The 13,445-nt window shown below is 37.8% G+C and overlaps 1 protein-coding gene across 2 annotated transcripts in view; it reads right to left on the reverse strand.

Moving 5' to 3' along the window:
- The window catches only part of PRTG (protogenin), a 123,697-nt gene that overhangs the window by 44,804 nt on the left and 65,448 nt on the right, over positions 1-13,445 (reverse strand). For both annotated transcript variants that reach the window (XM_074366166.1, XM_074366165.1), the window contains exons 10-11: positions 11,825-12,130; positions 10,899-11,087 (exon numbers count right to left, since the gene is read on the reverse strand). In XM_074366166.1, coding sequence (XP_074222267.1) covers positions 10,899-11,087; positions 11,825-12,130 — 495 coding nt within the window. The remainder of the gene's footprint in view (positions 1-10,898; positions 11,088-11,824; positions 12,131-13,445) is intronic.

Genomic DNA, 13,445 nt, shown 5'->3' on the forward strand with positions numbered 1-13,445 from the left:
CATGTAGTAGAATATTTAATCCTCAGCATCCTGGACACTGTGCAAATCGAGGTTCATGGAAGTGCAGTAACTTGACCAAGATCACAACCCAAGTGTGTGGAGAGCTAGAATTTAAATGCTGGCCAGTCTATTTCAAAACTTTTAGTCTTCCATCTCAATTTTTCAAATTGGCCTTTTGGGGGTATATGGTTCTATTTCACACATGCACAGATTTGTGTAACCACCACCACAAACAGGAAACAGAACAATCCCATCATCTCAAGAAACTGCTGGTGCTGTCCATTTGTAGTTAAATCCTGCCCCCACCCCTAATCCATAGAAATCACTGTCCTCCATCCCTATAGTTTTGACTTCTCAAGAATTTTACACAAATGGAATCATACAGAATGCACCCTATTGAGACTGGCCTCTTTTACTCAGCACAATGCCATTGATACTCATCAATAAACTACTGCAAGTAACAATACAGTTCATTGCTTGCTTGCTTGCTTGCTTGCTTTTCTTTCTTTATTTCTCTTTTTCTCTCTCTCTTTCTCTCGCTCTTTTTCTTTCTTTTTCTTTCTTTCTCTCTCTCTTTCTCTCCTTCTCTCCTTCTCTCTTTCTCTCTCTCTTTCTTTCCTGCTGAGGAGTAATTCAATTGTATGGATAGACTACAGTTTGTTTTTCCACTCACCCACTGAAGGAAAACTGCTGTTTCTAGTTTGGGGGGACTGTGACCTGAGCTATATATTTGCATATAGGTTTCTGTGTGAACAACCATTTTCATTTTTCTAGGTTAAACTGCTGGGTCACATGGCACAGGCATGTTTAACTTTATAAGACAGCACTAAACTGTTTTCCAGGGCAGCTGTACCATTTTGCATTCCTACAATAATGTGTAAGAGTTCTAGGTGTTCTGCATCCATGTCAGCACTTGTTACTGGCAGCTTTAGTATTTATACATTTTTTGGTCATTCTAATAGGTATGCAGTGGAACCTTACTGTAGTTAACATTTTTTAAATTTGTATTTCCCTAATGACTAATGATGCTGAACATCTTTTCATAGACCCCTTAGGCATAATCCCTATATATGAAGGTCTTCCATCAGGCCCACATGTAATCAGAAAAGTTCTAAGCCCGAAAATCTTCTCATCTGCCATCTCTCCATCTCTCCAATGAACTACTGTCTTAGCTTATACTTACTTTACTATTTTAGATTATTTCAAAACCCATTTTATTGATTTCTTGTCTTTAGTAGCCCCCTCCTTGACCCATGCTCACTGCACTCTCTAAACCTATCCTCAAAAATATAATTACCAGTTATCTGTCTAAACAAGCCATGTTATTTTCTCACTTAAAACCTTTTGATAGTTCTTCACTGTTTATCAGGACAAAGACCAAATATTAAGGGTTCTTAAAACACACGCACGTGGTTAACTCTACGGTTTTAGTCTCAATAACCCCTACCCACATAACCCATGTTTTAGCCATAGCAAATCAATGAGGCTACCTCTTTTAATCTTTCTGTTTTTGTACATTTTAAGCTCTTATGATTGGAGTGGTTTTCCTCCTCTTTTAATCTTTCTGTTTTTGTACATTTTAAGCTCTTATGATTGGAGTGGTTTTCCTCCACTTCTCTACTGGGCAAACTATTTTTCATCATGCAGTAAAATTAGTCATTTATCCTTTATGTTTCCAGAATACTCTGACTATACCTCAGTTTTGCCTATGAGCACTTTTCCTATGAATACTGATAAGTCCTCCAGGCTGAACTTAAAACACTCTGGAGACAGGCATGCCAGCTTATGTTCAGGATCCCTGTGCCTGTGCCCAACACAAGGCCCGGCAGAATATGTGCATTCAATTAATGTACACTAATTTTTAAATTTTAAAAATAATAGAGAATAATGGGGAACACACACATAAACTTCTGAGAAAAATATGTATTGCAACCCTAAAATTAGAAATTTTGCATTTAATTTTGCAATTAATTTGCTGGTAATTAATTTACACTAATTTAACAGTAACTGCAGCCCATTATTAGTAATTTCCAAATGGAGTTCATCTGATTTGCAAGGCCAAAGAGCTTCTGTGTTATAAACCTTCTAGTAGGGTCCAAGAGAACAGCCCCAAGAAAGCAGAGGACCCTCTTTACCTGAGATTCACGGAGTTCCATAAAACACTGTATTCACTGTATTCACACAGTGCTAATAAGAGCTTTACAAACAGTGCTGCAGCTTTGGGTCCACTCAATGATAGCAGCTGAGTGGGTTAAAAAATATTCTCCTTTTGATTGACTACTAAATGCTCATGGCTTCATGCTGTGGATTCAAAGAACAGTTTGTGTTATGGGTTTATGGAATCCATGGCTATGTTTCCTTTACTTCTTTGATCATTTAAAAACACAAAATTTAATTAACTAGGCAGTATCAGAGTTGCTTAAAATGAGAGGAACAAATCAAGAGTAATTAGGCTTTCTCAGGGGACAGAATACGTCATTAGATTTGTGACTGGATGCCTTCTGAGAGTTAACTCCAACAAAATGAAGAATAAATTAAAACACTTTAACACAGTTACAGAATTGGCTAAAGGCAGGCATAAGCCAAAGGTCCAAATACCTTCCCCTTCTATGTTAAAAGAGATTTTTTTTCCTGATAGGGGATCAACACTAGTTAATAGTTCGTAAATGATTTTTTGAAGAGAATCTGCACAGTGAAATTTCCAAATTTGCTAATTTGGTGGACACAATATCATATAGTGATTGTAATCCCCAAAAGTTGAGTATAAACTGATTTAAAACAATAAAATAAGCTGTTCTGTGAGGGAATTTTTATTTATTATTTGATGGAAACTACCATGTACAGTAGGGACTGTAGCAAATTTGGAGCACAGAGTTTTATAACATCCCTGAACCAGAAAGTGAAAAGAAAGTTCACAAAATCTCCTCTTTCCGGGAAGAATCAATTCTGAGCTGCTTCCTGTCTCACTTCTCGACATCACATTCTACACCTGCCCTGCAACAGAAAGATACTTACAAATCTCATCAGGCCACTCGTGTGCTTAGAATCATCTAACAGCTTCACACTGCCTGTAGGACAAACCCCAGTGCCCTCACACGCCTTACCAGGGGCTAGCCTCTTACGGGCCTCTCCAGCTTTGCTCTGGTCACAGTAACACTTCGGTTCCTCCAGAACACGGTTCCCTCACCTCCTGGCCATCCCACATAAATTTCACCATTCCCCGAGCAGTTCCTGGCTTCTGCCGTTCCCTCTTTCTAGAGGCAGATTTTCTCCGAAGCTATGAAGCTTAACTTTCAGAGCCCTTTACTTGAATGGGGTCTATTAGAGACCCTGTACCTACAGTGTATTTCTCTATTAGCTTAATTTATTATCTATTATTTTATTAGGCTCCAAACAACCCGTATATGCTCCTGCCCCTTTGCCTGGCTAATCCTCTTCTTCCTTTAGATCGCAGCATAAATGTTCTTTCCTCTTGGAAGCCATCTCCATTCTAGCCCTAAAATAGGTCAGAGGCTCCTGCCAAGTGCCGACGTCCACTACCAGAGTTCACCATGCCTTATTTTCATTGATTGTTTAATTATCAGTCTTCCTCCCACGCTTCCCAAATGCTGTGACCATGTCTACTTTGAATATGGCTGTGACCTGATGCAGGGCCTACCACAAAGAGAACTGTCTGAGAACGAAACAGTACTCAGTGGCAAACAAAACACAGGAATGGAATGATTAAACCCACAAAGGGCCACGTAAGCTGAGAAGGATGGGGAAATGTGACTAGACACAGGATAAGCAGTAAAAAGCGCAATAAACATGGACTAAAGAGAGGTTTAGTAGGAACAATAATTAAAAACTGTAATCAGTCTGACAATTAAGAGGGTCAGCAAAATATAGGAACATAGAAGGCACAAAAGCAAATTTCTGAAAGATTTCTAACAAGAATAACACACTAGAGCTAAGAGTTGTTAAGTTACAAAGAATTAACACTGGCTATTTAGGAAAAATATTACTAGATCATCTCTACCAGTGTTTCCACTTTAATGTACATATTAACCACTTGGTAACTGTATTAAAATGGAGACTCTGATTCAGTAGGTCTGGGGAAGGGACAGGAGACCCTGAAATTCAACATTTCAAATAAAATTCCAGATTACGTTGCTGATTCTGGATCCACAGTTTGAAGAGCAAGGACTATCAAGTCTATACCTGGAACCGACAAAACATAATAATATGGTTTAACGCCTTTGGGTCACCTGCCAGCTAAAAATGGTTTTTCTGTTTTTGAGTAGTCAGAAAAAAATGTAAACAATATTTTGTGACACATCAAAATTATATGAAACTCAAACTTCAGTGTCCATAAATAAAGTTTTACTGGAACATAACCAACACCCATACGTGTACATATTTCCTGTGCTGCTCTGTGCTACCGTGGCAGAGACCATACAGCCCAATGTATTAGTCTGCTTAGGCTGCTGTGGCAAAACACCATAGATTGGATGGCTTAAAACAAAAGAAATTAATTTCTCACAGTCTGGAGACTGGGGAGTCCGAGATCAAGGTCTGGCAGGGTTCCATTTCTGGTGAGAGCTCTATTCCTGGCTTGTAGACAGTTCTCTTCTCACTGCCTCACGTGGTGAAGAGGGAGCTCTGGTGCCTTTTCCTCTTCTCATAAGGACATCGGTCCTATTGGATTAGGGCTCCACCCTTATGACCTCATGTAACATTTATCACTTCCTCAAAGGCTCTATCTTCAAAGACAGTCACATTACGGGGTTAGGGCTTCAACATATGAATTTGGTAAGAACATAAACATTCAGTTCCTAACACCCACAAAGCCTAAAATATTTACCATCTGGCCCATTACAGAAAAAAATTTGCTTACCCTAGTCTAGACCTTTGCTTCTCAAAGTGGGCAGACATGCAAAAATTTCAGGCCACAAACAGACCTACTGAATTTTAATCAGGTCCCTGGGTAAATTCATACACATATTAAAGCTCAAGAAGTAGTGGTTTCCAAATCTAATGATCATGGTAAATCACATGGGAAAATTTTTTTTAAAATAGATTCTCAGGCTCTATCCTGGTAGAAGAACTATTTTAAAAACAACTGCAACAGCTTACATTTGCTGAGAACTTAACAATGCAATTTACTAGGCATTGTGCTAAACTTTATGTGCATTGTCATTAATCTTCCTAACATTCAAAAATAGCTGCTATTATTATTATTATTATTATTATTATTATTATTATTATTATTATTATTATTCCTATCTAAAAGATTAGGCAAACAACCAGGATTTAATTTGTTAATAAACTGTGGAGCTTATAAGTTAAACCTAGGCAGCAGACATGAAACTTAGTCAACTGATGTTATTCTTGTAAGTGTCAGTGCCATGTGCCTCCTATAAAAGACCTTTGTAAACGAAGTACCATAGGAATGACTGACACCAATTGGGGTCACAAGAGGATTCCCAGAAGAGTTAAGACTTAAAAGCCAGGCAAGATTTTTCCAAACATAAAGAAGAGATAAATCTCTAATTTTGTCCAGAGAGTATCAAAAATATTTTAGAATGGAAGATAATCTTTCATTCAAGAAAAATAATTTAAGGAAAGATAAACAGATGATTAACTGTAACTTCTGTAGCATTTTTACAGCTTCATCAATCTGCATTTGTCTTTAAATAGAGGCAGTTGCAAACTGGCAAATGGAAATGTTTTCTTTTTTATTGTCTTAATGGAACACTATTTTTTTTAGTCATGGGAGTTTTTAGAAGTGGATGCTCCATTTCTTTTGAGGGGATTTTTTTTTTTAAGTATTATGGTTCTAATTGATTTGAGTATTGATCATATTTGTCATTTCTGGATAGAGAATGAAATATTTTAAAAATTTTGCTCCCTTGGTAAATTAAGAAAAAATAGTTCAGTACTCCTAAGTCTCTGCCGAAGACCCAGTAACAGATTAAACACAACATAAGAAACGGTGACTTAAAAGATGCTTGACAGCGAAAGAAGTGAGAGACAGTACTTTTTAAGCGTTCCCTTTGCTTTGTTATAATTTACTCACAGTCAGTTTTATGGCCCACATAGTAGGTGGTTTCCAAAATCATTCCTTTAAGAAGTCTACTGCCTTCGGTTAAATGAACCTATTTTGTAATTATTTGAAAAGAAAGAATGAAAGACTGTAATCAGATACTGTTCAGAGCAACTATTTCTACTAAAAGTGAAAATTAACTGTGGGAAAGTACAGGAAGAACAGAAGAGAAGCAAAAAAATGTGAGTTTATATCCCAAAGACCTTGTCTGTGATAAATGACAGCAATAATGTTAATGGAACTTTTAAACCGACCCTAAAAATGGTCTGTTAACAAATAAACGCAAAAAAGCTAATCTGGACAGAACGCTTAATGCCATTTATGTTGCCGGTACATTACTTTAGCATAGAAGAATCCTGGCATCTATTAAGGTATCTGAGCTGATAGTTGCTATCAAGGAACCAGATTATCTGAAATGAATTTATAGAATAAGAGTCAGTATGGAACAATACACCTGAAATTATTCACAATTAGGACGATTTTATCATAAAATATAGTGTATTTTCCACTCCATCTTAAGGGGGTACAGTCAGAAAGTTGCAAAACAACCACATTATAAGGGTTTTCACCTGTAGCAGGCTTCCAAAGACTCTGGATGTTGTCTAAGGCTTCCTTGTGTGAGGGGGAAGAGGGAACACAGTCTCTGAAAAGACTCTGGCTTCTTTAAAACGTGACTTCCATATTTTGTAAATTCAGTGATCCTCATTCTCTTCAAAACAAAATCGCTATTATAGTAAGGTTCACAATGAACCCTCTCTGATCAAAGTGGTCTTCTTTGTGCAACAAAATCTTGTTCTGCCTTGACTAAAGGAAAGATTACAACCTCCTCCAGCTATATCAATTTGGCTTATGAGTGGTAGTTTTCTGTTTTCTTTCATGAGATATGTAACCACACGACCAAATCCTATACTGCTATGATGAAAGATAACACCCAGAAATCTGACTTAGTTTTACCATGCTTCCATACAAACTGGCTAAGGGACTCTGAAATTAATCCTTAACCAGGGACTGTTTCTTTCAACTCCTACTCCCAGCAATAACTGGGAATTTTAACTTAAGATTTCTCAAAAAAAAGATTGAGTTTCGAAGATGTGCAAGTGATCCAAAAACGTTGCTAATGATTTTAAATATTCTGGATCTTTACAACTGGTGCTAAATAGCATGCCAACACATCACACTTACTGTGAAATCTAACAGCACAAATTCTTGGGCAAAATAGAAGCTGAAGATTATCTAATATCAGTGTCCTAAATGCTAAACCAGCAAAGACACTATCTAAATAATCCCCCACTTTCTCATCCTACAAAGATGAAACAATTGAGATCAGTTTCCGACAATCAGCTTATGGAAACGGTTCCTTTACCATTAGAAACCCTAACTCCAGAATTTGAAGTCAATTTCTGAAATAAACAGGCAAAAAAAGAGGAACAAATTATTTCCATCAGTCTGTTATCAGGGAACACAAGTGTGCAGCTATTAATTTTGCTTCAGTTTATTGTGTGATGACTATAACAAACATTTAAAATTGTACTTAAAACTGAGCTAAACACTGAAAGTACCAAGTAAAAAAAAAAAAACTAAGTGAAAATAATCACTACAAAGATGTAAAATCCTGAAGAAAACCGCAAACCACAATTTAGAACAAATCACATAAACATTAAATCAGAAGCCTAATGCTAAAAAAAAAAAAAAAAAAAAAAAGCCTAATGCTTTATATCCAACTCCCCCAAAGTAAACCACTTCCAATAAAATCAAACTGTATATTTTAAAATCATTAAACGAGAACAAACTAGCAACATCAAAATACTTCCATTGCTCTGCCAGTATTTATAATATACTAATAAAGACAAAAGAACCTTCTCAGCTGCTTTAAAAAAAACAAAACATTCTACATCTCAGGGAATGGAACTTTGAAGGTTTAGAGTAAAATGTTCTAAAATAACTTTCATTATTACATACAATTAAATTTAGTTAATCAGAAATTTGGGAGAAAACTGGACAAGTGAGTCAATTTAATCTTTTGGTTTAATCCTTATTTTAAGCAGCGGTCACATCTGTTACATCTTTTCATCTAGTCCTACAATGCCTCACTTTAAAAAATTTTAATGTTAATTAAAGGAAACATATGAACTCATTCACCTATTTCTTTCTTTCAGAAACAAAGAACTGTATTTATTACTAAGGAGAATGTGTCCCAATAACATACTTTTTAAATGAAAACTTAATTACCAGAAGTGGAAACAAAAGGATGCGTATTAGGGCATCAAAAAGGGGATTCGTATGAAAATGAAATTTTGAGGCATCACTTTGCTGCTCAAATTGACATTGAATCAGCAAACAGCAGCAGCTAAATTTCATTTCCAAGCCCACTTAGGAAATCTAGTTCCAGTTAGAGTATCTTTAATGTACAAAAGCGCAGTAAAAGCAAGTATTCACCATGTAAGACACAGACAGGGTTCCCTTAACCTACTGCCCTCTAGACACATCACTCTCTGTTAAACAGGCAGCTTTCGCCAGATGCTCTTGCTAAAATGGTCACAGATGGTCAGCTGTCCAGTTAACAGAACACACTGCCCTCCCAGTAGCCAAGAGTAAGAAGGAAAGGACTGAGAACAGTTAATGCTTGTCTGCTTAGTGGGTTAAACCCATTCGCTTGTTCTAAGGGTGGCTAGGCCCCAAGCGTGGCTTTCCAGAGAAGGAAGACTAGACCCTAGGGCTCTCAAGATTAAAAGGCATCTTAAAGGTGATCTAGTCAACAGTTGTACAACGCTTGAATCCACACAACCACATCCCTGCCGGTCAGCCAATCCCGCCATGGGGTGTGGAGCTGGGCGTCTAACAAGAAAGCCCCACAGCTGTGAGAGTCCTCTGTCACCCTGCACTGCAATTACTACAACCACTCAGTTTAATTCCAGTCAGGAAACACGGGGCTATTTTAATAGATGGGGCATATTGACTATAACAAAATCATTCCCTACTTTCATGCATTATAAAATGATTTTAAACTGAATTACCCCAAATAGTATATGCAAAGGATTTTACAACATAAAAACACAGGCAGTAAATACGTGTGATCTATTTTTAAAACAGAGGAGGAAATAAATGTTTATAGTATTGAAAGCTACTATTCAGAGATATTAAAAATTTCAACAAAGATCAATGGGACTTCTTCATATACATGCAGTCTGTGGAAATTTTTTAAATTTTAAAGAATTGCTCTTAATTGACAAAGTTATAATAAAATGTTTCTCTAAACTTTTCACAAGCAGAGCATTATTCTGACTTTTTTCTAATAAATTATTCATCTGTTCATTATTCATCTACCTGTAAGTTGGGGAAGAGTGCTCTAGGAATCCACTGTTTTGTATCTTCAATGTATTTATACTTCCTTATCAGTGAAGAAATTGGAAGTACTGAACTTGATGTATGACTTTTCATCAACAATTGTCCCAAATCCTATTTCTTACTTGATACCGACTAATTTTTCTTGATTAAATGACATGCGTCTGGAAAGGGAGGGCACACCGACAAGGCATGGCTGGAAATAAATGTTGCTGAATGGTCACAGTCAGTTAGGCTAATGTCATCTGAGTATCAGTGGCTTAAGGAAGGTCACCCTGGAACATATGTAACTTCTCCTCGTCCTTTATAAAGCTGCGTTACAGGGATCAATGGTGAAACTTCTTTAACCTCATGCAGATTAAATAAAATCCGACAAAACAAGATTACCAACAAAATGCCATCTGGAAGACTATGGCAAAGAACTGAAGGATAGGGTTCTGTGTTCCTGGGTCTGAAAGAAGACTCCCACCACTGCTTCTCAGGGTGCTGCACAGGGTCTTGAGTCTAACGTTGCTCTCACAGCCTGTGCTGCGCGGCCAGGGAAATAGATGAAGCAGCCCCTGATGGGACCACTGTGCCTCTTCCCTTCCCGCACTCCACAGGGCAGTCCGTGACAGGGAAACCCAGAGTGTTGTAAATTTCCAGTGTGTGCAGAAGGTGCTATTAACAATTCAGTAGGAATTTAGTTGGTGATCATAAAATTGCTGCTTTGTACTCATGGGCAAAAATCTATTCATAAGCAACAAATAGCTCAATGTGCATTCCGCACCTTGAGCATCCGTCTGTTTATACTCATGCATTTACTGTAGTTTTAAGTGTCTTTACTTTCTACTAAACATGTTCACATTGTGAAATTCTTTCACTCTGCAAAGACAGGATGGATAGGGAATGAAACAGTGCCTTTCAGAACTCTGATGAACCCAAACACAAAATTAAGTGCTTTTTCTTTAGTGTTTCTGGGTTAGAGCAATATAAAGTAAATATTAACAGTTACATGTCTCATATAGAAGAGCATTATTTTGTACACAACTTACATGTATTTTACACATGCAAAATAACACACCTACATAGCACTCTCAATTTCTAAGTTAAACTTAAATTACTGTGTATTACCTGATCATTTTGTGGTATTTCTAATTTTACACTCCTATTCTACAGCCACCATACAGCCAAAAGAATTGATCAGCATGTCACTCTACCAAAAGTGAACTTGAGAAAGAAAAGGAGATGTGCAAAGGTGGGGGGCAGACAGAAGGACATCCTGGTTATCTGACCTTCTGTTGATTTACTCACAATGGAGAGTCAAGGACCACACACTGACTTGAGCAGTAGGATACACGCAGTGGGGTAGAAAAGTCAATTCTTTTCTTTTAACCATGAAGTCAGTTCTTCTACCTTATATCCAATAACTTTTTCCCCAACTGGTCAGAAAGGAAGGGAAAAAGGAGAAGCGCAGGACAGGTTCACTCACCTAAACCGCTGAGAGTATAGAGAAGGTCGCTGGTATCTAAGAAAATGGGTCCGTTCTCCTGCTGCCCTTCCTCTTTGTAGAACAGCTTGTAGCCCCGAATGGTTGCTGTGTCCTCAGCATCCTGCTGCCACTTCACAGAAATGGTGGTACAGTTGAGAGGCTCCAAATGCAACTCTGGAGACTTTGGGGCTAGAAAAATTCACCAGGAAAGTATGCGTAAGAGACCCATAATTTGCACGAAAACACAGGACCATCGAGTTCTCTCAGTCTTAAACCAACAGCTGCAAAAAAGTTCAATTCCAACAGTTATACTTAACCTTAATTTTTGAAATTCCACAATGTGACGAAACTTTGAGACAGAATTAAAAATATAAAATACTAACTAAAAAACTAAGGTATATAAATAAGAACAAAATTATATTTGTATATTTTAAGTTTTTTCAAAGAAGCAATAAGTATTTCCCTAATTTTGACCATCCACTATTCCTCAATGATAGAATAGGTATTATGATTAATCAATTAACAACAAGAAGCCCAGGTGTGTTACAGTCTACATTAGTAAAAGAGGAAGGTCTACAACTTCCTAGTATTATAGTCTTTCTAATAAATTGGTTTTTTTAAAAATAAATGGCAATGATATTAATTAGGTCTCTATTAATAAATAATTTTTGGTAATTCAATTAGATTTGGACCCATCTGTCTATGAAAGATCTGCTAAGCAAACATAGAGTAACCAAAAGTTTTACACGCTAATGAGTTCTACGCAAAAAGCAACTACTTAGTAAAAAGTTTAAATTTTTTTTCAATTAAGCTCATGATCTGTGGAATATTTTAATTCCTAAGACAAAATTTTAAAATATAAACATAACTTAGGTAAGAAAAAAAGGAAAAACAATGCGCTACTCTTCCTTAAAAGTCAAATTTACCTTTCACACTGGTAGCTTTGGGGGTCCTATGTGAGGTCCACACTGAAGACTCTCCCAGCCCCACCCTGGTGGCAGCAGTGATCCGCACCAGGTAGACACTGTCAGGTTTCAGACCCTCCAAAAGGTACTCGTGTGTGGTCCCCGGGAGCTCCAGAACTTGGATGGCATTCTCGGTACTCAGGCGGAAGGACAGGCGGTAGAGCACCACTTGGCCCCGCCGATACTTGGCTGGGATTGGCAGCCAGGAGATGAGAATATCCGTGGGACTTCGACTGGTCAAACTAATTTCAGGAGGTCTCAAGGGAACTAGTCACACAAGAAGACAAGTTACTTATAAATTTCAATGTCAATTAGCACACCAGTAGGTACTGAATTATCTTAACAGCAACATGCCACATAATAAAGGAGAAATACTTTCAGCCCTAGCTGAGGTTTTCAGTTAGGCAGAATACAAACCACAGAAAAGGAAAAATAATGAGGCAGGGTCCAGTATAGAGAAGCAAAGAAAGCAAGGTGTTCGTCCTTGCTACTGTGACTGCTCTGATGTCATCTGGGGTGAATATGAGCTTACTTAATATCGACACAAAATAGGAGAATGGTTCTCAAATAACCCCACCAAAACACCTTAAAACAACAAAGAGAGAATTATACAAGAGTAGAGGAGCTTAGGACACCAAGGTTATAATCTGACAAATAACATTTTGAAGTGTAAGAGTTGTATCTTAAAAACCGGTGCGACTCTTGCAGGGTGATGGACATGTTAGCTATCATGATTCTGGTGGTGATGTCATTGGTTTCACCTCATATACATCTATGAAAAATTCATCAAATTGTACATCTGAAAGATGTGTAGTTTATTGTGCAGGAGTCATACCACAATAAAGGTGTTAAAAACAAAAATTTAGCACTGGTTTCCAAATTATAAAAAATTGGTGCGAATTTTGTATCCCCAATTATAATATATTGTGCTCAATATAAAAACAGTGATTTTCCTCTGAATAATCTGAATGCAACTGGCACTCCAGGAAAACGAGTCAAGAATACTGGCAGGCAGTCTAATGTTAAGGGTTAAGGTGAGTTCAGGAGCTAGCCTGTGTGTGTGTGAATCCTTGTTATATCAATTACTAGTCTGTGCGACCTTGGCCAGAGGAACTTCTCTGTGTCTAGGTGTCTTCATGTACAAAATGGGGATGATGATAATAGCTTCTTCTCCAGTCTTTCCTATCTCAAGTAATGGCAATTATTTGTCCAACTGCTCAAGACAAAAACCTGCGTGTTACCCTGGACTCCTCCATACACTCAATCCTGGGGCTCTGGCTCACACTGCCACCGTCTTGGCTCCTGTCACCGTCACCCTCAGTCTGCAGTGTCGCACAAGCCTCCTCACAGATTTCCCTGCCTCTGCCCTCATCTCCGCATCAAATCTCAATACCTGCAGTTAAATTGTGAGTCACATCTTGTCACTTTCCTGCTCAAAACAGCTCCCAACTCACTCCAAGGAAAAGTGAGTCCTCACTGTGGCTCCATCCAAAGCCCTAACCTGCACGCACAGTAGGCTCCTCATTCATCTCTGCCTACTGCTTTCTGCTTGTTCCCTCCACTCCAGCCATGCTTGTGCTTC

The sequence above is a fragment of the Camelus bactrianus genome, chromosome 6 (assembly GCF_048773025.1).
Source record: "Camelus bactrianus isolate YW-2024 breed Bactrian camel chromosome 6, ASM4877302v1, whole genome shotgun sequence".
Lineage (NCBI taxonomy): Eukaryota > Metazoa > Chordata > Mammalia > Artiodactyla > Camelidae > Camelus > Camelus bactrianus.